This window comes from Trifolium pratense, linkage group LG1 (assembly GCF_020283565.1).
Source record: "Trifolium pratense cultivar HEN17-A07 linkage group LG1, ARS_RC_1.1, whole genome shotgun sequence".
NCBI lineage: Eukaryota > Viridiplantae > Streptophyta > Magnoliopsida > Fabales > Fabaceae > Trifolium > Trifolium pratense.
This window is the reverse complement of record NC_060059.1, coordinates 47,555,525-47,581,864: the sequence shown is the minus strand read 5'-3', so window position 1 is coordinate 47,581,864 and position 26,340 is coordinate 47,555,525. Positions and strand designations below refer to the sequence as shown.

The following is a 26,340-nucleotide window of genomic DNA, read 5'->3' as shown; positions in this document are numbered from 1 at the left end:
ATCTACTTGGAGGTATTAAGCAAAAAATAACTTACACGGGGTGAGACATACATTTGTAGATTTTATTATATAAAAATTACGATAAATATCAATTGAAAGTAAGGAAAGTAACAATGATTTTATATATAAAAAAAGAAAGAATTAAAAGTAATAATATCATGTATTACTTTGTTTTTATTTTCCAAACATCACTGTAAGATAAACAAATAGATAAATTTTTTAAAATTTGCACCATTAACAAATGAGATATGCATAAAAAAATGATATAAATTTTTTTTGTGTCAAGCAAATGACAAATAATTCTACTGTTCATTACACAAATGTGAAATTTTTTCACACGGGGGCATGGGCTAAAATACTCCAGAAGAAAACAAATGTCTAAAGGAGAGAGATGACGATTAAGAACTAATATATATTAACCGTTAGATTAGTTTTTGCTTAATGACCTTTTTTATGAAAATAAAAGAACAAATATACGAACATGTGGGTTGGGAACGAGGAGTGGAGTATCACTCCCCGTTCTACCATTTCTCCTTAAAATCTCCAAAATTTGGATCATTTATCATATTTAAATAAATTATTACATTAAATATAAAATTAATTTTACAAATAATTAAAAAAATCACAATATTAAAATTTTAATAATCCATATTTTTCATGTGTGAAAAAAAATGATCTATATTTTTCATAGAACATTAACCCGGGCGATAGCTATCGCCCGGGTAAGTTATACTAGTATTATATAAAAACATCTCATAACTATATGCAAACTTTTGTTTGTTACCATGTGGATGGAAGTCTAACTCCTACCGCTGCATTCAACCTCTTATTTAATTGCTTGTGTTTATTTAATTTTATCAATATAATATAATGTACATATATAATACTAAAACAAAAATTGATCAATACTTCTATATATTTCTATATATACTGTACTGTCTATACTTCTATACTTATTATTACTAAAAAAATTTGGTGCCTTAGACTGTCTCTTCTTATATGCTCAAGACTACCACCAGTTATCATAAATCATGTTTGTGTTTGATATTTTGCATGATTTGATCCCTTCTCGTGGCACAAAGTCTACGATATATGTTCAAAGTCTGCAATCTTATTATGCGATCCCATATTTTTTGAATGGTAAATATAATATATATTAATATAAAAATGAGAAAAATACAAGAGAAAGTTCAGTAAACCAAGGAGGTACCAGAAAACAGAATCCAACAATCTCAAAAGTAAGACAAGAAACATTGATTCTTTGGATAATGCACGGTGCTTTCAGCTGAACTTTCAATCCTGTCATTCATATCAGAAAATGGTTCAAATTAATAAAAAAAAAATTATGAACCGTCCGAAACAGTTTCCAATCACAACGTAACTACATATTTGGTACGTATAATCAATATTCGATCACATCCAATGTATCAAAGAAAATCATTTGCTTAGTTAAACGTTCACTTTAACACAATATCTATCTTTGTTGGTCTGTATTAATTGGTTTAACAAACATATTGTCGATGACAAAGTGATATACAAATCGTAGATACTTGAGTTTTTCTTCTTTTTTTAAATGGGTAAGATACTTGAGTTCTTGAAACATGTGGTTAAAGATTCTATATTTGATTAGTGTGTGAAAATGCCAACTAGAAAACTTATTTATCTCAAAATATCAGTCTCTGCACTGCACATGTGCTCAAAGATACTTAATTTTGGAAATAAAGAAAAACATATCATCATAATAGCTAGGGACAACACATATTTGGCCCTCCTTTGAAAGTAATAGCTCTTTAGATGATGAGATGGAAGAAATTGACCTATCAAATTGTGGCAATGAATGCAGTGGTACCATATTTTAAGTGGCTATGTATAACCAAAGAAATATAATTTTTTTTTTTTTTTTGACAATTAAGAAATATCATGTTCTCAATCAGCATAAATAGACAAACTTCTACACACCTTCAAAGCTATCATTAATTCCAATAGTACCTTCTTGTTAATAGTTTTGTACTTATTTACTATTTCTAGATGCTTAGTTCATTTTCATGGTACAAAAGAGATTTTCAGTCTTTGTAACAAGAAAGCATGCATTGAGCTACTAGAATGAAAGATCATGCCACAGCCACAACTGAGCTTGCAGATGATGTCATGAAAGGTTTCTTAGAATTGGGAGTTATGTCTAAATCAACCCTACAAAACCAGCTTGTAAGGTGAGAATTGCCCTCACTTTATAAACACACATTCAGGTCATCTCGCAACCAATGTGACACTTCTTAACAAGGTTACTTTTCTGTTCTTGCAAGGAAGGGTGAGGAAACTAGAAGGTTTATTGTTGGGATTGCTTGATGAAGCTTGGGCGGAGTATGGTTTCAGACAGAAGGGAACTCTTGTTGTTCCGTGTCGGCCGATAGAATTACATAACATTCTAGATCCTCAAAAAACATAGAGAAGATAACACCAAAATTATTATGAAGGAAAGGATCATATCATGGAGTGAAGATCCTTTCCATTGATCTTGTAAGAGTTTTTTTTATGAGAGAGATTGCCCAGAGATGAGATTGTTAGGACTCATTTTTAAAACTATTTTCAAACAAGAGATCTATCAAATCCTCCTTTTTGTCTTTCTTTTTTCAAATAGAGTCCTCTATTTCATTTGAAAAATTGAGAGGAACTATGCTAGTATTTGTGGCAGAATAGAAAAACTACTATAGGAAGTTAATATATTTATTTTAAGAAATAACAACTAAGTTAATATATGCAGTTTTCACCCTGCTGTATCTACGCATGAATATTTTTCTGTTTGGCATGCTTAGGTTCACATAGTGTTATATCAAATTTTATCGTCTCAGGTTCCATTGGTGTATAAGGGACTGTTTGGCATTCTTACAGCAATGCTCTTTATGCAATAAAAGCAAGGAGCATTTTTTATACAATGCTGTCAATGAGGATGGAACCTAGTATACCTCATACATACTACCTAAATCCCTCACCACTAAACCAAACCTAGTGACTTAAATGGTCACCGAGACACAAAATCACCTTATATCATATTTTGCATTCAAGGGTCATCGAGACATAAAGGCATCATATTTTGCATATAATATGTCAAAATTAAAAGACTATCAATCAAACTTTTTCAATGTAAGGTCATCTAATCTCAAATATCAACTTTAGCATTCAATGGTCAACGAGGCACAATATTATCCTTTCAATTTATTGAATTTAGAGTCATATATACTCAATATCATATTTCGCAATCAAGGGTCATCGAACCACAAAATCATCATATATCATATTTCACATTCAAGGGTCACCGAGATACAAAACCATCATTTATCATATTTCTCATTCAAGAGGCATCGAACCACAAAACCATCATATATCATTTTTCGCATTAAAGGATCATCGAGGCACAGAACCATCATTTATCATGTTTCGCATTCAAGGGCCCATCGAGGTACAAAGCCATCATATATCATATTTCACATTCAAATCAAGGCACAAAGCCATCATATGTTGCATCTAATGTGTCACAATTTAAGATCATTAATCAAACTTTTCGAATGTTGGGTTATCTAATCTCAAATATCCAATTTAGCATTTAAGGATTAACGAGACAAAATATCATCATTTCAATTTATTGAATTTAGAGTCATATAGACTCAAAATCATATTTCTCAATTCAAGGGTCATCGTGGAACAAAACCATCAATCAAACTTATCAAAGATGTGGTCAGATAATCTCAAATTTCGTATTTAGCATATATGGTTCAACAAGGCACAATATTATCCTTCCATGTATCATCTTCTATATTTCAGGCCCTAGAACAAGTGGTGTATTATCTAAAGATGAATCTAAAACAATAAATCCTAATAATAAAAACCAACTTAGTATTATATTTTTACCGTTATATTTTGATAAACAATAAGCTAGACTTAGGATTTTTTTCTCCTTAATGTTAGATTTGGAGATTATTTTTAGCTTTTAAGCATTCTTAATTTTTATTTTTTTTTTGGTACCGGTATAATTGAGGGTATAGTTGTTTTCACTTTACCCTCTAAAGTGAGAGAGTCACTTCAGAGGAACCAAATCCATTAATTGAAAAACATTTATGCTTAAGTCACTATTTACCTAAATGCACATAAAATTTGAGACAATTCAACTGACAAGAATTATCCACTGAGCACAGAAATTGTTAAAGATCCATCGCTTCTCATTATCTAACTGAAAACTAGATAAGAAGAAAAAAACTGAAAACTTACTTGAGCAATGAAGTTGGTTCATATGATGAGAACCTGGGTATGAAGAAGAGTAATACATTCAGCAGATATCCTTGGTTCAATGCCAATAGAACAATGTCTAGCCATAGCTCTTATCTCTTCAGATTGTATGAAAAAAGGTCCCTATAGAATCATATATCAATCAAATAAAAGTTAAAAAACTATGGAGAAAAATAAAAGAAACTAACAATGAGAACTTGAATTAAAATCATACAGTTCGTCCATGTATATTTGACAACTGGGATAAGGACCACGAATCATACAGTCATTTAACCTCTGCCTTGTCAAACCATCATAACAAAAGCGGGTTTTGTCTTAAATCCATTCTTCATTAATGTCCTGCAATTGGAAAGTTGAATAGGTTTCAATAGCAAACTATGTATAGAAACCAGTGTTTTCTTTCACTAAGAGTAAAACACCTAAACAAAAAGCTTCCATAATAATAGCACCAAGTTTTTTTAAAAGGCTTAAATTTTGAAATAATCTGTCAAACTAAAGCATAATAAATGTAACTCAGAAAAAATAAGGACACTAAAATGTTTTTATAAATGAAAATTAAGCGTGATTGACATATTATATGATCATTTATCATGTTCTTTCAATTTTTTATAAATATCAATATACATGTATCAAAATATAAACTTAGACCTCCGAAACCCAACTCACAAACAAGACTTCTAACTAGTTGCTCTTAAAAAATGGATTAACCGCAAAACATGAGGATTCAATGAGTGAGCTTTTAAAATTAAATTCTTATAAGGAGTTAGGAGCAAAATCATTTCTAGTGTAAAATTTGTCAGGTCATGTACAAGGGATGTGGGAATTTGTGCATATGGTCTTTTACTTTCTCAAATTTCAACACAACCCTGTCTTGTGAAAAATTGACCTGAGATCTAAAACTCTACAAAAACACATCCACGTATGCTGTTTTATAGCAATATAGTCTACAATCTATATTCTATAGTAACTCCATTCATGACAAATGGGCAAGGGTCCAATAACACTTAAAATCACCCGGTTTTCCCTTAGACAGCCCTTTCCAAAAGACTGGTTTACTAAAAGTCCTCCATAAAGCAACTGCCCATAATCAAAAGCTTAGTGAATTCCTCATGTTTTCTTTTGAAAATATAACTATTCAGTTAGAAATAAAATGCATAACAGCTCAGGCAGGTCCTTTAGTCGCATGATAAAAATCATGTTTAGAACCACAAGGAAAATTGAAGCTTTTGCAACTGCAAATAGTTTAAAAAAAACATTTGCATCAGAATCTAACCTCATTTAAACGAGGAACAATGCGCATGACTTCAGGTCCTCTGCTATCAATTCGAATATTGGACCCAACAGCATCTGTAACATCAATGGTCTCTGTATTCTTCAAAAAATAGAATACTCACACAAACACACTTACATATTTTCAATGAGTATAGTGATATGCTAAGTTCCGCGCCCACTGACAATGAATGTATCGGCTGTTTCACCATCTTCTCAACCTTGATAGCCAGATTTCGCTCAAGTTCGTGATAAAGTATGTCCCTTAAATTCCTACTGGTAACATACTTTCCCTAGAAAGTACAAAATAAGTTTTAGATGGTCTCTTATTGTACAAAATCAGTAAGCAAGCAACACAAAAGATTAGCATGTTCATCATCTATTATTAAGAATTGAATACGGGAATATAATACCAACAAATAAATAATTGTATGTTACACCAACCTCTTGGATTTGGACTTCTCTGAATGCTTGGCCAATCGAATCTTCTTCAACACATACCTGCATAGCTGAACAAATCGTGAAGTATTATTACTTGGGAGGTATTCAGAAATTAAACAATAAAATTAAAGGACGAGGAATACCAACCTTGACCTCCATCCCTTTTTCTAAAACTCCAGCTTCCAAGCGGTCAATTGTTATACGCCCTTTATGTCCCTTATACTCGGTACTTGTAACCTAGTTGATGAATAAGTATATGATAAGACTACAAATTAGGTCTTGTATATATCACTCACATAATTTGGTTCATATCATGATGTTTAAAAATGAAAGTTGAGAGTTTATTGGTGTTTCAAATTTTGTTAAGGTTGATTAAGACTATAATGGCCCAAAGTCATCTGCCAGATTTTCAGGAGACAACCCAGCTTTCCCTTTTATACCACTTGCATATATTACCTGAAAGTCAGACTGCAAAGACAGAAAAAACACTACATATACTGAAACAATTACAATCACTCACACACAGCTAATAAGTTTGTATTTACCAGCAAACATTCGAAATCTTAACAACTTGATACCTTTCCCACAGATAATTGTCAATAAAGAAATCACAATTAACTGACTACTGACAGACTTCCAATTCCAAGTATGAACCCAATTTGTAAAACACAGAAAACAAACTAATTGAGTTATATCACAAGCAAACATGTTCATCTGTTGGATTTAGTTCAATGAAGAGTTCAAAAGTAGAATTGACGACAAACTCAGGGCGAGCAGAAGACCTGTCTATTTTCTTCACAACTATAACAACCGCATGACCAAACCCTAAAGCCTTCTTTAAGACAAATCTTGTCTGAGGCATTGGCCCTTCAACAGAATCTACCTACACAAACAAAGAGAAGCTTGAAAAAAACATATTTAGTACAAGAAGCCACATTTTAAGCGGCATTGGATCTTCGGTGAATTGGAAAATGAGTTGGAGTAAGTACCACTAGAAGGATTCCTTTGACCATATTCAGATGCGCTCAACTGCACCACCATTATAAGTCACAAATGTATTTTTACTCGGTATAGTGATTCCTCTTTCACGCTCCAAATCATTTGAGTCTGTTATCCTTTCAAAACTATGAGATACAAAACTATAAGTCACATATGTCATATAGACTCAATATCATATTTCCCAATTAAAGGTCATCGAGATACAAAACTATGATAAATCATATATCGCATTCAAAGGTCATCGAGGTACAAAGCCATAATATATCATATTTCTCATTCAAGAGACATCGAGGCACAAAACCATCATATATCATTTTTTGCATTAAAGGATCATCTAGGCACAAAACCATCATATATAATATTTGACATCCAAGGGTCATCGAGTCATCAATCCATTATATAGCATATGTCACATTCAAGGGTCATTGAGGCACAAAACTATGATAAATCATTTTTGTTTGAAGAAGAAAACTATGATAAATCATATGTCGCATTCAAGAGACATTGAGGCACTAAACTATCATATATCATTTTTCGCATTGAAGTATTATCGAGGCACAAAACCATCATATATAATATTTGGCATCCAAGTGGTATCAATCCATTATATAGCATATCTTTCACATTCAAGGGTCATTGAGGCACAAAACCATGAAATGTCTTATTTCGCGTTCAAAGGTCACACAACCATCATATTTAGCATGCAATGTCACAAGATTTAATACTGTCAATTAAACTTTTCGAATGTAGGGTCATATAATCTCTAATATAAAATTTAGCATTCAAGAGTCATCGATGCACAAAACCATCATATATCATATTTCGCATTCAACGGTCATCTAGGTATAAAGCCATCATATATCATATTTCTAATTCAAGAAACATTGAGGCACAAAACCATCATATATCATTTTCACATTAAAGGGTCATTGAGACACACAAAACCATCATATATAATATTTTACATTCAAGGGTCATCGAGGGCACCATTCCATTATATATCATATCTCACATTCAAGGGTCATCGCGGCACAAAACAATAATGTCATATTACTCGTTCAAGGGTCATCATGGCACAAAACCATCATATATTATTTCAGTTTCAAGGGTCATCAAGGAACCATCATATTTTGTATGTAATGTCTCGAGATTTAATGCCATCAATTAAACTTTTCGAATATATGGTCATATAATCTCTAATATAAAATTTAGCATTAAAATGTTATCGAGACACTGTCGCCCTTTCAATTTATTGAGTTTAGAGTCATATAGGTTCAATATCATATTTCACATTCACGGGTCATCGATGTACAAAACAATGATATCTCATATTTACCATTCATGGGTCATCCATGTACAAAGCCATCATATATCTAATTTCTCATTCAAGAGACATCGAGGCACAAAACCATCCTATATCAATTTCGCATTAAAGGATCATCGAGGCACAAAATATCATATATAATATTTTACATTCAAATGTCATCGAGACACAAAACCGTCATATATCATATTTTGCATCTAATGTGTCACAGACTTAAGACCATCAATCAAACTTTTCGAATGTAAAATTATCTAATCTCAAATATCAATTTTAACATTCAAGGGTCAACGACGCACAATATTATCCATCCAATTTATTGAATTTAAAGTCATATAAATTCAATATCATATTTTGCGGGTCACCGAGCCACAAAACCATCATATATCATATTTCACAATCGATGGTCATCGGGGTACAAAGTTATCATATATCATATTTCTCATTCAATAGGCATCATATATCATATTTCACAATCAATGGTCATCGGGGTACCAAGTTATCATATATCATATTTCTCATTCAATAGGCATCGAGCCACAAAACCATCATATTTTTCGCATCAAGGGTCATCGATGCACAAAACCATCATATATTGTATTTCTCATTCAAGAGACATCCAGCCACAGAACCATCATATATCTTTTTTCGCATCAAAGGGTCATTGAGGCACAAAGCCATCAAATATCATATTTCGCATTCAAGGGTCATCGAGACACACCCATCACATATGATGTATAAGTCATCATATATCATATTTCTCATTCAAGAGACATCGAGCCACAAAACCATCATATATCATTTTTCACATTAAAGGGCAATCGAGGTACAAAGTCATCATGTATCATATATCGTATTCAAGGGTCATTGAGAAACAAAGTCATCATATTTCGCATCTAATGTGTCAGGATTTAAGACCATTAATTTGTGCTTATGATCTTCACTTACTCAAATTTCAACACAACCCTATCTTGTAAAAAATTGGTTTGCAAAAACACATCCACGTATGCTATTTTATAGCAATATACTCCCTCTAGTCCTAATTATAAGAAAATGTTCACTTTTTAGATACATTAAAAGTTTGATGTATCTAGACAATAATATGGACTAAATACATCAAATTTTCAATGTATCTAAAAACTGAATTTTTTCTTATAATTAGGACCGGAGGGAGTAGTCTACAATCTATATTCTATAGTTACTCCATTCATGACCAATAGGCAAAATAGGCAAGGGTCCAATAACACTTAATACCACCCTGTTTTCCCTCATACATCACTTCCCAAAAGATTGGTTTACTAAAAGGCTTGCATAAAGCAACTGCCCATAATCAAAAGCTGGAATCAGTAGTGAAATCCTCATGTTTTCTTTTGAAAGTATAACTGTTCAGTTAGAAATAAACTGCATAACGGCTCAGGCAGGTCCTTTAGTCGCATAATAAAAATTATTGTGATGCTCCGATCTTTTTCTACTTAAATTTCAAAACACAAATCAGTTGAAGTATTGCATACTGTGATTCAGAGGCTGCCAGTGAAAATCAACTTGCTTATGTCATAACAGTATTGTTGTAATGCAGAGTTAATTAAAAAAGCCTAGAACCAAATAAATATATCAAGGCTAGAATTCATTTGTATCATCTTTTGGTAAGTATCAATTCGTATAAGGTGTAGATTAACTTAATAAATAACATTTTTTCCAAATGAATTCACACTATGAAATCACAGAACAACACTCCTTAATATTTAAGCACCAGCAAACTTGGTACCATGTTTTTTCTTGCAAATAGTTTTGGCAAAAAAGTTGAATGATGTTTAGAACGACGGGGAAAATTGAAGCTTTTGCAACTGCAAATAGTTTGAAAAAACAATTTGTATCAGAATCTAACCTGATTTAAATGAGCATGACTTTCAGGTCCTCTACTATCAATTCAAATATTGGACCCAACAGCATCAGTAACAGTAACATCAATGGACTCTGTATTCTTCAACTCCCAATTTCAAGGCTTAAATGCAAAAGGTTTTGAAGTGCGTGGTCCTTGATGACAGATATCTATCATATTTCAACACATGTTTCCAATCTCTTCTCCACTGCCAGGAGCTAACATGCCAAGATCCTGAACCCCTGTCAGAAGAAAGTGATATTCCACCATATCCATTAAGGCACTCACTCAGATAGCATTGTTTTTCAATACATCTATAGCATTTATTTATTTAATTGATACTAACAAAAAGAGCATGGCTCCCAAATGTTAGAGGTTAGGTTTTAATAAATTACTAATACCTATTGCTACCAATTGTTGCCAACATGAAATTATGTAAGAAATTACTACAATGAAACTAAATTATCACCCCAGCCAGAATGTTAAGTTTTCGCTTAAGCTCGCACAGAAACCCCAATACGATTGATTAACTTCATCAAATTTTGTTAATTGATCCATCAAAAACAATAAATTGTTACTCCACCGTTTTAGGGTTTTTCAGTGTACGACGGAGGAGGAAGGGAAGAAAACCCTAAGATTGAGTTTCTCTTTCATATAAAAAAAATAAAAAAACAAATTGAGGAAATCACCCTTCAAATTAGAAAAAGAAACGCAAAAAAATGTAAATAGCGGTGAATTGAATAATACGAACCGGTGGTTTGAAAATGCAAATCGGAACTGCAACGGAATCTCGAGCCAAGACAAGAGGAGAAATGGAAACGAAGCGATACGAAGAGATGAAGATCGTGATAAACCATTCAACTGTGTTGGAAACCTATGTAACACCCTAACCCATACTACCCTTAAAAACGTAATTTTAAAAACTTTTCAACAAGTGTAAAGGCAGAGTGCCACGCGGTAATTAAAACACAAGCATACACACAGTGCATCATGAAATTTAACATGAAAAGCAACAGCGGATTCCAATCAAACCAAGCATGCATATATATACATATATATATATACATAAGCCATATTCATCCCTAAGGATGTCACTTATACAAGAACTAGCATATCAAAAAGGTAACACCGATATACGATGAAAGCCAAGCGAAAACCCCGACTCGATGTTACATTACCAGAGCATTTACTATTTACAAACTCTAGTCAAAAGCTAGTACTAAGAGGAGTAATCTATGCTAAGTCTCCTCACCAAAAGGTACGTCAACACCACGCTAGAACAGCAGTCTAAACGTCGGCACAGTCCTCAGCCTGAATATCTGAACCCCCAAAGGTCCAGCAAATAACACAAAGCAGAGAGTTAGAAAACATAATCGCATACCATACGAGCATAAGAAAGGTCTTGCACTTTCGAACTACATCATACATATTCTAACTCACGTCAAAACATCGCACCAAACAGTTATCAATTAATAAAGTTTAGCACAGTTCAACCAGATAATGTCACATACCATTTATCAAATATATGCGCATTTACCCTAATGTATCTAATGCCAATCATTCTATGTCATGCCATCCCTAGACACGACTAATGCATGTGGTACCAATTGCCTTTTACCCCTCATGGATAAGTTAAACAGTTTTACATCTTGCCGGATTGTTCGGAACTTACCAAACCTTCATATCCCTCATGGATAAGTTAAACAGTTTTATATCCTGCTGGATAGCAGCTCTAGATCTTATGGATTCATCTAATCCGATCCTCGGCTTCCTTATGGACTCAAAAATCCATTTAAATCTATTGGAACCCTAGTTTCCAATTCAACATATATATACATGAATGCATGTATGTTTACACATATCATCAATATGATATTTCTCTAGCTCGAAGCTACTCTTTTATGAATGCGGGAACACAATCCTAACACATTCACTTAATCATTACAAATTAATGCCAAAACATCACATTGCTCACTTAAGCGACAACTTATTGCATACACGTTTATCAATCATATAACGATTAACAATAAGCATTAACAGCATCAACATGTATCAACAATCATGTAAGGATACTTTTAAACCATGATACAAGTGCCTGATCACACTTACAACCATCAACAAGAATTGCTGTCACAGAGGCCTTCGCTAAGCGAAGCCTTAGCGAGACATAGCGAACCACACCAGGAAGTCACCTGCTCATGGCGAGCATTGGCGAGCTTCAACGAACTATTCGCTGAGCGAAGGCTTAGCGAGCCTAAGCGAACCTCACCCGGAAGTCACCTGCTCATGGCGAGCATTGGCGAGCTTCAGCGAACCTGTTCGCTACAGCGAACTCCTGGTCGCTTAGCGAACCACACCAGAACAGAATATCTGTTCTTGAGTTATCTAAGGCGGTTTAACCTCAAATCAACTCAAAAATTCAATCAAACATGTTATAAATTCATATAAACAGCCATTCCAAACATATATGGTATCAAGGAACATTAATCATCCCTTCCAAACATCCAAATACCTCTAACAATCAAAATCATGCCAATTACTTGAGTTTTAAGCAACTTTCATAAACTTTTTCAACATGATCCAAATACATGCATATTTTTCATGAAATCAAACTAGTGATTAACACATACAAAGTGATGATGAAGAACATCATACTCACATACAAAAGCTTAATCAAAATCTAAAAGAAATTGAGTGGGAGAGTTCGGGAACGGAGACATAGACAATCTCCCCTCTCCTTACCACTCAAGAATCATGAATTCTAATCTCTTACCTTAAGCAAAGATGATGATCCAAGCCTTCTCTTGCTCAAGCTTTCTCTTAGCCAAAACCCTAGCTCTTGCTCTATCTTGCTTCTACTCACTCAAACTCAAAGAAATGAATTTATGATACTATTCATATGTTTGACTTGCTACTTATACTACTTCTCATTTGTCATGAACCAAGCCCAAATGGCTTAGGCCCATGCCTCTCACGCCCATTTAAGCCCAAAACAAGGTTCTCGCGCCTAATAACTTACGTTCGGCTAAATAATTATTCGCCGCTCACTAAAATAATAAAAGCCAATTAATAAATAAAATAACATTTAATAAAACATACGAATACGAAAAATGGGTCGTTACAACCTACGGCGTCTCTCAACGCAAGATTTCACTGGGTTTGAGTTTGGGTGACACCCGAAAATATGGGTGTGGGTTTGGTATCAGTCAAACCCACACTCGAAACTCATCCACCCACCCGAAATATTTTATAATTACCTAATTACCCCTATAGTCTCCTTCAATTTCTTTGGAAGACCTTAAATATTAGTTGTAATTTAATTTCTTGAAAGTCTATGTTGTAATTTCTTGAAAGTCTATGTTTGAATTTCCTTGGAAGACCTTAATTTTAGTTGTAATTTAATTCAAAGTCTATGTTGAAATTTAATTTCTTAAATTTGCAAATTATTTTCAAATGTCCTGCGGGTTTGGGTTTGGGTGGAAAAAACCCGAACTCAATGGGTGTGGGCGTGGGTGTTGTTTTGCCACCCGAACAGTTTTTGGGTTTGGGTTTGGATGATGATTTCGGGTGTGGGTTTGGTAAGTGTCAAACCCGCACCCATGGGCGCCCGTTGTCATTCCTAGCTGATGGTGCATTATGGGAACGCGTGGTAGTGTATCATGGGGACGCGGAGTATTTAATATTCATTTATTACTCCAACTTGTTGGAAAGACTGCTGCCATAATTATTGCTTTCTATCTTTTCATTTTATTTCATTTAGTTATTATTTAATATTTTTAATTATCTCTTCAACTTTTTCTATTAATTCATAGATAAATCCCAAAAATGGAGCCATGCAGGAATCGAGCACAGTTCATGCAAGTCCCCAAATTTGAACTTTGTCATCGAGCACATTTCATGTAAGATGATTTAAGTAACTCTCAACAGAGATGATATAAATAAAGTTCATAAACCATTTTATTCTTGGCTTTTTATGGTTCTCCCAAAGAATCAAGAATATATATTTTACGAGAGGTTGAATATTTAAAATTAATATTTACTTAAATTTACCAAACAAAGAAAAACATATCATGAGATACATTAAGAGAATTAGATAGCTTTTTGGCTAATGAAATGGAAGTAATTGACCTATCAAATATTGGCAATGAATACAGTGTACTATATAGACCTACCCGTATATCAAGTGACTGTATTGAACGTACCTAAATTTAAAAAATATCGTGTTTTCAATCAGCATAAATAGCCAAACTCTACACATAAAATTATATCCCAAGCTCTTAATAATTCAGATATTACCTTGTTTATTAATAGGTCTCTAATAATCCACTATTGTTTGTACTCTTTCAATATTCAAAATGCTTAGTTCTTTTGTTGGAAAAGTACAAAAAAGTTTATCAGTGTTGGTACCAAGAAAGCATGCATTGAGCTACTTTAATGAAGATTATTCCACAACTGAGGTTGTAGCCGATGATGTTATGAAAGGTTACTTTGCTGTTCTTGCAAGGAAGGGTGAGGAAACTAGAAGGTTTATTATTGGGTTAGATTACTTAACTGATCCTGCTTTTGTGGGATTACTTGATGAAGCTTGGAAGGAATATGGTTTTGGACAAAAAGGAACTCTTGTTGTTCCATGTCGGCCGATAGAATTACAAAACATTTTAGATGGTCGGAAAACTTAAGAAGACAAACATATATGAAGGAAAGGATCGTAATCTGGATAAACTCTATTTATAAGAGAGATAAACACGAATAAAAATAAATGGACTTGTTTTTAAAATTGTTTTTAAACATATATTGGTCTACTAAATTGCCTTTTTGCATTTTTCTCTCTTCAAATAAAGTCTCTATCAAAGAGAATCCCCATTTTTATTTTTATTTTGACTAAGAATCCGGACTTTAGATCCTGTATTGTGGTCATCTTCCTATGGAAGAACAACAACTACTATAGGAAATTAATATTTTATTGTAACAATTATACTAGCTAGGGTCAAGGGTGCTGCTGTTATTGTGTGGCATTATGTGCAGGGTGGTGTTAGTTTTTCCGTCTAGACGACATACATCCATCCATATACTATCCTGATCGAATTTCACCGCCATGATTTAAATTTTTGTAAAGAAATTTTGTTTGGTTTGGTAAATTTGAAGATATAGAGTTTTCTTCAGAGAAATATAGGAATTAAGGATTTGGAGAACAATCATAAATGTTGCGAGAGCAAGAATAAGATGAGTGGGGGAAAGAAAGAATATCAGAGCAATGGTCATCTAAAGCAAGTGACGACTGCCGTGAGAATGGTGGCTATGGAGGAGAGACTTTCGCAACCTTGTTTTTAAAAAGAGGATTTTCACATGGCAAAAATATGTTTGGGAAAGGGTTAGGGGTTTATATTATTGGTGAAATTCATAATCTTGTGGGTCTTTTATAAGTAAATTAAACTATATTGCATGCTTGTTTGATCACTAAAAATCAAAAACAATCACCATAATCATCATCATCATTTCTCTAATCTTTTCATACATAATTACTATAATTTTCTTGGAACGAAATTATTTTTATTACGACGACATACTTGTGCACTTGCGAGCATGTCAATGAGTCAACCATATTAATATTGAGATACTTACTTGACAAATTAACCTTACAAAACTTCACACATCTACTACCACTTTGAATATATGTGAAAGTAGAACATTTGAGAGTCGGTTCTCTCTCGTTTACATCTAAGTTATCAACACTGCAATTATATCAAAGAGTCGGGGAATGGATTGTCTCCAACGACAATCTCACTGAAGGGTTTGCAATGTTTTCCTTACCCTTAAAATTCAATCTTTCCATTTTTATTTATATTTTTGTCTTTCCAATATGTGGCGTGGATTTTACGGGAGGGACTTTCCAATGGAGAGAATCCTTACTCCAAAGAGTTGTGACTTGTACAAAAACTTTAAGGTTTATTGTATCACAAACACATTAAGTAGTACTATTTTTCTATGAAGCACAGACATGAACACCGGATATGATATCTTAACACCGATAATAATTTGAAAATTGATTCAATGTAATCATAACTCATAAGCATCGGTGTCGGACATTGACACGGGGACATGGCTAATAGGAAGAGTGTTCATGGAGAAAAATCATGAATTAAACTGCAGGAAATAACATTACAGCCACACCAACTCCTATAATCCACCAAGTAAGTCTCACTCGGGAATACAGTCCTTACTGGTAACCAGTGCCCACCGTGTCTCCCACCACTTGCGACGGCGCTCCAGTGTCAGTGACAGTCCAATTGCTCAGTTCGGACAGAAAAGGGAAACAAAATTCAAGGTCAGTTTTCTAATTGCTCAGTTTTTTCTTCTTATTTGCTAATTTGTGATTTCATCTTCTTCATCTTTACCATGTTTTGGAGTTCAGTTCGTTGGTGTGTCTGTTTTATTGTTTAACTGTCTTAAACAGAAAAAGATAAATTGGGTTTTGAGATTTCTAACTTTACTTCATTATTGAGTTGGTATTGTCAGAAACTAATTCCATATGTGAAATTGATCATATTGTCTTCCTATGCTATGCTGGATGATAAAGTTAACATTTTTTTTAAAATAAAGTTTTGGTTTTTTTTTTTTTTGTTGGTATTTTTCTATCAAATTTATCTCTGAGTATGGTTTAGGAAGTATGATGAGTATGGTAGTTTGATCATTTGATTTATTGACACATGAAAGTTTTTCAAAATTATGTTATCAATGTCTGGGTTATCAATGGTGCTTAGTTAAGAAAGTGTGTTTCTAGCTAGTAATTTTGTCTTTATAAAGATACTCCATCTACTACCGAAGAAGCTAAGTCTTACGATGATTGATAATTTTTTATTAACCTGTCTATATGAATTGTCAATACACCATTGTTCTTTTTCATTTTGTAGAAGTTTTCCATAAGGTCCATTTATTTGCATTAAGGGCATAAATGATCTAAAATGGAAGTAGAGTTCAAAACAACCATATCATAATTATGCAAACATGGAACATGTACATTGACTTTGGATTTTATTGGGGAAGGGATGTGTTGAGGCTTAGTAGTTGCACTATACATGTACATTGACTTTGTTGTTATTGATTAGAACACGGTTCGTTACTGTAGCTTAGAAATATAAACTCGATATTGTGATTTTTGATATTAGGTGGAGTCAAAATATCCTTTATATACCTCCAATCACACCAAAACTTTAGTAACAGTTAGGAGAAATTGAGAGGGGAAATGAAGAGGATTCATTTCCCACAATCACATACGCACACACCAACACTGCTCAGAAGTAGAACTACCAGTAATATTTTGAGATTGACATCATTACTTTTTTCTCCCTTCTATGATATTACTTGACAATCAACTATTATTTGTTGCTCAAAAATTAATATAAGTATTGAAATCTCGACGATGGCAGGGTAAAAGTTAATGGGATTGATCAAGGATGGCACAATCTCTGGGGTTCTACCGGAGCCTCAGGGATTTCTGGTGCACTATCCTGGTTATCCATCCTCTTCCGCTCGTGCTGTTGACACACTGGGCGGAACTCAAGGCATCCTTAAGGTACTTGGAAAATTTTGTTAAAATTTATTATTATTGTTATTATTCACATTTTTTTTCTCCATACTCAATTAAAGTTATGACCTTGGTCATGATCTGTAGACTCGCAGTTCAGAATCAAACAAATTAGAGCTCTGGTTCCGTCCTGAAGACCCTTATTCTCATCCTGCTTTTGGGGTGCGTCGTCCCACCAATGCTTTGCTTCTGAAAATATCCAAGAGAAAATTGCCTGATGATGGTGCCACAACTTCTAACCGCATGGGTGGAATGGAGCATGTGATGCAAGCAAATAATGTAGAAAGCGAGAACGGAGCTGCTGATAAAGTAGATGAAGAGGCAAATATCTGTGCTGATATTGTTGCTTGTGTTCCCGAGGCTTATTTTTTTGAAGGTTAGTATTTAGAAACTTGAAATAGAATTGATTTTGGTGATATGGTGTAGATTGATTATCTTTGTCCAACCTTCAGACCAAATTGTATGTTTTTTTTGCAAATCATGAAGGAATGACAGACTACCAATATGTTGTTCCTGTCCATGCGGATGTTGCCAAGAGGAAGAAGAGAAATTTGTCAGAGCCAGAAGAAACACATTTAGGTGATTATTTTATTTCAATGTTTGAAGTGTGTTTAATGGAAATATTACTATGTCAGTGATGTGTGTTTGTATTCTCTCATAGCTAAGGGCGGTCGCATAGATGTGGCTGATGATGATTTTATGCTCATAGTGCCTCCAATTTTTGCTCCAAAAGACATGCCAGAAGATTTAGTGTACGCTCATCTAACTGTACTTTTTTAGTGATCACTCACTTATTGAATAAAAAATCATGGAATATACTATACAGTACACAATTATATAGAACCCATTCAAAATGTTTAAATGATGGAAGGGTTGTCTTGTGTACATTTATAGTGCCATCTACCATACCTTTATGCTACCCGTTAGAGAGGCTTGGGGAATTCAGATGGTTATCGTAGATTCTTAATTAGTTTATTTTGATCTTCATGCCTTGTCTCTCTACTGATTGGTGGTAGGTGGCCATGAAGATTTTAATCGTACTATACTATGTTCAGTTTTGCTATATTATTTTACTTTGTTATTTGCTTTCAAAGATTTTTATTGTAACATTTACGCTGGTTATCTTTCTAAAGTTTTGACTGGAAAATTTCATCTTGCTTTTTATTCTTTCTCTTATTTCAGCTTGAGTAAACCTACCGTGTCAAGTTCAAAAAAGAAAGAAGAGGAAATTGTACAGACCCATTTTGAGGTAAATTTAGTTCAAATGTAGTGTAGGCCTATAATTCAATCCTTTGGGTATATCTAAAATGGGTTGTGCATATCTTTTCATAGTGATTAACATGCAAAATAGTTTTTACATGTTTTTTGTTTGGGTAGCATTGGTCATATACAACTAGTGGGGGGATAAGGTGTGATTGATGTTGCGGCACCAGTCATGAAATATTTATAGCAAGAAAACTTACATGTTGCAATATTTTGTGCAGATCGACATGGAGCCAGTTCTTGCACTTGATTTTTACATTAAAGATATCCTATACTCCATTAGTAGAACCAGCATATTTGAAACTTACTGACGTTGAAATGTTCTATGTGAATATGTGATTATAATATGCCTATTTTTGTTTCCCTCCACGAATGTAGGATACTTTTTGCTTAAATTCACTCCTGTTTTATATATCCGAATCCATGATTAAAATATTGCGAGCGTTTTTATTTATTTTATTTATTTTTATATATAATATAATATCTTTCCAGTTGCATAACAGTTTTCTATTAAAAGGTATTTGAATTACATGTATTCAAAATAGATATGCTCAATTGTCATTTTCATTTCTCTGTATAAAAGTATCAGTTTTATTAATGCCAAAAAAATTATTTGCTTAGTGATTTTCCAAATTTTACGATTGAATGTTCCCAGCAACACTATAATAAGGAAAACTAGTTTTGTTTGATGTCATTGTCATTCGTTGTACATTCTGGGATACAAGATGTTTAGCTGATTTTTTGACACAAGATGTTGGAATGCTAGAATAGATTGCTACTAATTTTTTCATTTTCATTTCAATAAATTGTTTTAAGTTTTCTATTTTGATGTTTATTTCACTTTATAAAGTAAAATATCTTGAAACATATTGCAACAAAGCACTTTTGTGGTTCTGGTTTTACTTAGCTGTCTTACAAATTCCTAAAAAAGTGAATTGGGAGGAATACATACCACAAGGCTCAGATCAGTGGGAGTCACAAATGGTTATATCTAGAATGTTTGATGAGAAGCCTATATGGTCCAAAAACTCACTTACTGAACGGTTGCTTGATAAGGGTTTAAGCTTTTCACATGGCATGTTGAGAAGGTGACTTGTGCAAATTCTGCAGATTAACTTTCAAATTTTAAAAAATTTAATTGCTTGGCCCTGATAATAAGGTGACTTTCCAATCGCTCTTGCAGGCTTCTATGTAGAATTGCTTACTACTTTTCGAGTGGACCATTTCTAAGATTCTGGATAAAGAAGGGATATGATCCACGCAAAGATCCTGATTCTCGCGTGTAAGACTTATTCCTAATTTTTAAATAATTCATGGATTTCAATTATATCATACATTTGCACTCAAAGTGTTTGGGTCACATGATAATCAGATAAAGTTTTTATTAGATGATGATATGCATGTCCAATCCCATGGATTTGGGCTGAGCTATGAGCCTATTATAGTAGGCCAAAGGAGTTGAAGTTTTATGTAAGGAGAAAGAAAAATGATATTCCAAAGAGTGCCACTTTGCTCAATGAAAAAGGGAAACGCTAGCGAGCGCCCTAAGGGCATTGTTTAATAACCTTAAATAGTAAGTATTTATGAAAATGTGTGTATTCAATGCTTTGGAAATTGAAATACTAAACTTTTTCAATAAATAATTTTTTTATTTGGAATCCTTAAAAATGCCCTTAGGGCACTCATTAACAAGACCCTAAAAAAAATGCTACATCAGCAAATTAGTTAGTAGGTTGGATTTTTTTTAATCTGGAGGGGGCATGTCTGTTGGGATTATAAGTAATATTTTCTGTCAGTAGGATTGGGGCCTTTCCCTTGATGAGGAGGCTGCTGCTCTGTGATTTCCTGTTTTCCATTCTATAATCCAGTAGTTGGATGGAGTCTTCTTCTATGCATTATATGTGATTGTCTTAACTTACTTGATTGCTAAAATTATCTGTGTTCTGTTATTTTTGTGTTGCTATTATGTTTTGTACGAGATTACTGTGTTCTGAGTTAAAATGTTATTCCTGTGCACCTTTCAATACGTAGGTAACAAATTTATAATACACACTAGATCAGCGACGGGGGTCACAAATAATGTTAGAATCATTCACATGCTTCTCATGCTTATTGTGTACATTATATATCCTCTTGTAGTTGATAGGTATTGTGATCTGTAACATTAAGAAATATTGTCTGTAATTAGTGTTATAATTTCTATACTAATGTACCATTGAATACTAAACCTACTTGGCCAGTGGCCACAACCCAAAGATCTGACATCATATTATCTTTAATCTATCAAACGTGTTTAAATTTTTGGTTTTGCAGTTATCAAAGAATCGATTATCGAGTACCAGTCCCATTACGAAGTTTTTGTGATACTCACCGGGCCAATAAGTAAGTCATTTTGTTTGACTTATCTCTTTCTTTTCAGCGCAAAGTAGTTAACTGTATTTTGTAAGTAACTTAATACATGTGTATATGCATAAGAAAGGAAATAGAGAATAGCAAATGCTGAATAATATGTGTAGACACACACAAGTGAAGAGAAAAATATCTTGGAACCCTTTACAATCTCAGTTAAATTTCTTTGCAGACTTCCAAGTTGATATAACATAACTAGTTATTGGCACTTTGATTACTATCATTCATTTTGTGTTGGGTTCCCATTTTTTAAGTCTATTGTTTCATGCAGATTGAATCAAAGGTGGGAGGATATATGGGCATTTCGTACTTTCCCTCATAAGTTCCAGACATCTTTACAGTTCTTTGAGCTTGTTGATGATTATATTCAATCTGAAATAAATAAGCCTCCAATGCAGGCAACTTGCACAGTAAGATTTTCATATGAAGTAATATCTCGTTTATTTTATAATGGTGCATTTGACATTGTCACACATTGAAGAGACATACATGCTTTACTCAGCTTTTGACTTGTTCTTATTTCCCCTGACATAAAGGTAGAGTCTTATATGGTTATTTATGAGGTGACGTAAAAGTGGTTATTTTCCTTTTTGTATGAACAATCAACAGCCAATGAAGTCGCTGGTTTATTTTATCAATTCTGGAATTTGTCGTATTGAGTTGCATTAATTTATGGCACAACAAATAGAAAATGATAAATTTGCTTGATTTTATCTTTTATGTGTGAAGTTACTGCAAGAAATTCCATTAACTATCTAAGTTGCACCTTACATTTTGTATGAAGTGACTGCAAGAAAATCCATCAGTTATCTAAGTTGCATCTTACATGTTATTTTTGCAGTTTGAGTCTGGATGGTTCTCACTCAACAAGATCAATTGTCTTAGACAATGTCTCATGGTGAGGTACCTATCATTATTTCCCAAACCTGGTGCAGAGAGTTTACTCAGGGCCGCTACTTCCAAGTTTGAAAAATTGAAAAGAGAATGCAATAGGACTGTCGTGAAGCTTGGTGGAGAAGAATGCCAGCAAGCTAATGCAGGTTATGTCTACTATTCAGGATTTTTCATGATTCTTCGTAATGATATTGCTTTAGGATTTAATAGAGTGTGTAAGTTATTGTCATGTCCAATAACATGTATATTAGAAGAATTTAAACCTTTGGTTAGTTCTTACACTTCTAATGCACTTCTCTATTTCAAGAGATCTTAACATAATACTTATTTTTGGTATTATATGATCTAACATGATAAGGGAAAATTGTATCTTGGTTCCTCTGAGCAAAAGCTTTTAGTTTCTTTGCTTCAGTGGTTATTTGCTGCAAAATATGGTAATGGGTTATATAATCTATGAAGCACTGACACCGGACACGACACAGACACGTTGACACCAATAATAATTTGAGAAAATGAAATAATTCTGTTAAGAAGTCTCACATCGGTTGCGAGATGGTCTGACTAAGTGTTTATAAACTAGAGGCAATCCTCACTTTACAAGCCGGTTTTGTAGGGTTGAGTTAGGCCCAATACTCAATTCTAAGATGGTATCAGAGCCTATCCACGATTCGCTGGGCCATTTCGTCGGCCGCCTGTAATCAGGTTTCTGATTGGGCCCTCCACCTTTCATATCTGCCTGCGCCTCAAGCCCATAGCGCTTGGCACTAGGGTGTGTGTTAAGAACGGTTTTGTAGGGTTGAGTTAGGCCCAATACTCAATTCTAAAAAATTCAATATAATCATATGTGTTGGTGTCGGGCACTGATGCATGTCCGACACCGTGACAAGCCTAATCCGAGGAGTGTCCGTGTTTCTTAGGTTATAATTTTTCTAATTAACTCTTAGGTTATAACTATGAACAAAGTTGGGAAATCATTTATACAAAACCAAACTTTATTTTATTTTCTTACTAAAAACTACTATATATTGGTATGGTAAATGATGTTTTTGTTGTGTTGAACAATGAATGATAAAACAATTTGTATCTGGAAAAAGGCTTGGAAGAAAGTGAAGAGCCTGGCAATGTTGAAGATGATGATGTGGAGGCAGCTGAGGCTAATAACAATGACGAGGAGGAATTGGAAGAAGAACTTGATCTGGTAATTCTTATCTTTGTTTTTCAATTTTTTTTTTTGGTTAGCAATTATGGTTTTTAAATTGGATAGTTTCTAATTTATTTTGTTGCTTGTGTAGACAGGGGATACTGAAATGCCAATGCCATCTCCTTCTCGTATCCTTTTCTATTTGAACTAAGTTTAATAATGTTTTATATTTGGACCCTCATTATTATCTGGTCTGAGTTTTGTTGATGTGGATGTGACTAGAAGATTCCGAATCCTGTAATTGAGGTTACCTTGTTGCTTCACATTTCATATTTTCCATGCTGAAGTTAATTTTTCTTATTGTTTGGCTACTAGACAAGGCATTGAACCTAATTGTCTCGTAAGTTATGCCTCCCTCAAGTGTATGTCCCTCAACCAAAACTCATGTTAAGTGTATAGTCTTTAGTGTTTCCACCTTTCTCTTTAAGCAGTTCCAATCTTTACCACAAGTTGGTAGTATAATACTGATCTTTGCAGCGTTCATGGAAAGTTGAAATTGTTATTGTAGATTACATAGAAATTTTTTATTTATTTTTTGGTCTTTGATTAGGATATTCCTCTGCATAAATGACCGTGAAACTAACTCTGAACACTGGATCTAGTAAGAGGCTCTCTTAACAAGAGTGATTAATTTTATTTTATTATGGTTTAGTTGCGGTTAGAATACACTACAGTCAGTCACTGTAGCTAGTAAATCTCGACTGTTATATCAAGAAGATTGAACTCTTTGTATCCCAAGTTAGTACTGAAAATCTAATTTGATGAGATCGGAATAGGAAGCATCCGATCTTAATTCAACAGTTGAGATTTCTAACTGCGGCGTCCCTGGGCTATTTTGACGGCAGCTAAATCGGATCCAGAAAGGGAAAACTCTACTTTAATCATGTGCACTCTTACAATCACAATAAGGTCTACATTATTCTTGTATCTTCATGATATTTTGATGGCCAAGTTTATTGTTACTGTTTTCGCAAATATGATGGAAATGCCTGCAGGCACTTTGAATTCCTTCACAATTTTCAGATACTAATATTTCAATGACCCATTTACAAGAGCTTTTTGGTAGCTTTCCATCTGATGAAATTGGCGGTGACAAAGCGCAAGAAAATGGCAGTGAAGAAGAATACCATGTATACGAGGAAGATAGTGACAACTACTCTGAAGAATGATTGCCAACAGTTAGAAGTATCAGAAACAGATTCCTTCTAGAATTGTAACTGGAGATTTTACTGTTTAGTTTAGAGGACCATTAACATCTTTTTGGTGCAGGCATGAACGTTTGTTGAAGTTATATATGATGGTGGTAGATAGTTTTTTTTTTTTAATTTAATTTTTTTAACTTTATTAGCTTTATGTACATAAAGTTAATATAGTATCTAGAGTTTTTAACATCTTTTGGTTTTAAATGCATCTATGATTTTATCAACTTTATGTCATTAATCATCATAGTTCTTGCAAATAGCCAAATACTATTAGAGAGACAAATGTGATTAACATTTTTCAATTTTTAAAATAATTTTAGAATAATGTTAATGCAGGAAATTAAATTGATACTCACAACTTTAGGGAAATACTCCTACTCATAATAGTGCAACCCTATAACACTGATTTTATTGACATTTTAAAAATGTCTTTCCTATCTATCTCCCTAACTATAAGTCTTATTTAAATAAAATTGTACTACTATTCCCCCTTTTTTTTTTATAAGATATACTATTTTTTTTTTTTGAAGAAGCTAAACTAGCCCATCCAAATTGGCACCAGAGATAATCGAACCTGAGACCTCGAGGAGGAGCACACTCCTAAGTCTCAAGCCAATACCACCAGACCAACCCAAGTGGGTTTTATAAGATATACTATTATTCCCCCTTATAAAATTATACTACTATTCCCCCCTTTATTTTATTTTTTTATAAGATATATTCCCCCTTATAACATATATACGATGGCCAATTCTAATATTAACAACCACATCAAGTGATGCATCATGCACAAGTTAGTGATATCGTTATAACGAATACCAATTTTATAAAATCCGCCGTTGGATTGAAAGTTTGTACTATATAGATCATAAATGTCAAATTTTAAAAAAATTGAAAATCATTTGATATGCCATTGACACTCATCAAAATTAACGGTTTATGAGTTTTTATTAAATACCGTTAATCTTGATGTGTCTCAAAGACATATCAAATGATTTTCAATTTTTTTAAAATTTGACGTAGATGATCTATATGATACAAACTTTCAATTCAACGATGGATTTTGTAAAATTCACATTCGTTATAGCGATATCACTAATTTGTACATCATACACCACTTAATCATGTTAGACAAACTCATATATTATATGATATAAAAAAAAAATTAAATTTACCTTATAAATGTGATCATCAACGGTGCAAGAAGATAAAGGTTGATTTACCAAATGTTAGTTGGTTCAGTGGTGATTGAAGTTGAACTTGGTAGGGAGGACCACGGTTCGATTCCCTGCAACTACATTTGGGAGAGGACTGGAACCACTTGATACCAGAACTCGCCCCGAACTCTGGACTACTAGGGCCCCTTCCCCTAGGAACCTGAGGGTAAAAAAAAAAGGGTTGATTTGGTGGACCCACCCCCATCAAGTTTGGGTTATACAGTATTCTTCATTTTACAGGACTTTAATCTAGGCTAATACTACGGTGGACCACCTTCATAAGTAGGCATGGCAATGGGGCGGGGCGGGGACGGGTTTTGCCCTCCCCAAACCCAAACCCAAACCCATAAAGTTCGGGTTTCCCCAAACCCATCCCAAA

The 26,340-nt window shown here is 33.7% G+C and overlaps 2 protein-coding genes and 2 long non-coding RNA genes across 5 annotated transcripts; 3 read left to right on the top strand and 1 right to left on the bottom strand.

Moving 5' to 3' along the window:
- Positions 1-1,054: 1,054 nt before the first annotated feature.
- On the bottom strand, positions 1,055-13,352 carry LOC123902952. Its single transcript, XR_006807785.1, has 10 exons — positions 13,316-13,352; positions 10,942-11,064; positions 10,197-10,432; positions 6,981-7,115; positions 6,139-6,874; positions 5,995-6,059; positions 5,555-5,843; positions 4,496-4,620; positions 4,264-4,404; positions 1,055-1,299 (listed from the first exon to the last, which is right to left on the bottom strand). It is a non-coding gene; the product is annotated as an uncharacterized LOC123902952 (long non-coding RNA).
- Positions 1,916-2,773, top strand: LOC123902953. The gene is made up of 2 exons (XR_006807786.1): positions 1,916-2,210; positions 2,304-2,773. It is a non-coding gene; the product is annotated as an uncharacterized LOC123902953 (long non-coding RNA).
- A 1,193-nt stretch (positions 13,353-14,545) lies between the features above and the next one.
- Positions 14,546-14,869, top strand: LOC123895434 (auxin-responsive protein SAUR32-like). The gene has a single exon (XM_045945795.1). It carries the CDS (start codon positions 14,546-14,548, stop codon positions 14,867-14,869), a length of 324 nt encoding a protein of 107 aa, XP_045801751.1.
- Positions 14,870-16,247: 1,378 nt separating this feature from the next.
- Positions 16,248-24,945, top strand: LOC123896933 (general transcription factor 3C polypeptide 5-like). 2 transcript variants are annotated; one of them, XM_045947377.1, is made up of 15 exons: positions 16,248-16,515; positions 17,618-17,763; positions 17,863-18,151; positions 18,262-18,354; positions 18,437-18,527; positions 18,958-19,024; positions 19,260-19,302; positions 19,955-20,126; positions 20,222-20,320; positions 21,352-21,420; positions 21,719-21,857; positions 22,289-22,487; positions 23,436-23,539; positions 23,629-23,670; positions 24,566-24,945. In XM_045947377.1, the coding sequence occupies exons 2-15, from the start codon at positions 17,629-17,631 to the stop codon at positions 24,581-24,583; spliced, it is 1,560 nt and encodes a 519-aa protein (XP_045803333.1). In that variant the 5' UTR covers positions 16,248-16,515; positions 17,618-17,628; the 3' UTR covers positions 24,584-24,945. The 2 variants fall into 2 exon arrangements, with proteins under 2 accessions (XP_045803333.1, XP_045803327.1); XM_045947371.1 differs by having other exon boundaries at positions 16,251-16,515; positions 23,634-23,670; positions 24,566-24,944.
- Positions 24,946-26,340: the final 1,395 nt, after the last annotated feature.

Bases quoted from the DNA above. Each gene is read 5' to 3' on its own strand.
- LOC123895434 (XM_045945795.1), top strand. From the start codon at position 14,546: ATGCTTAGTTCTTTTGTTGGAAAAGTACAAAAAAGTTTATCAGTGTTG.
- LOC123896933 (XM_045947371.1), top strand. From the start codon at position 17,629: ATGGGATTGATCAAGGATGGCACAATCTCTGGGGTTCTACCGGAGCCT. The intron at 18,528-18,957 runs GTACGCTCATCT...CTCTTATTTCAG, and splicing joins GACATGCCAGAAGATTTAGT to CTTGAGTAAACCTACCGTGT. The intron at 21,421-21,718 runs GTAAGTCATTTT...TGTTTCATGCAG, and splicing joins GATACTCACCGGGCCAATAA to ATTGAATCAAAGGTGGGAGG.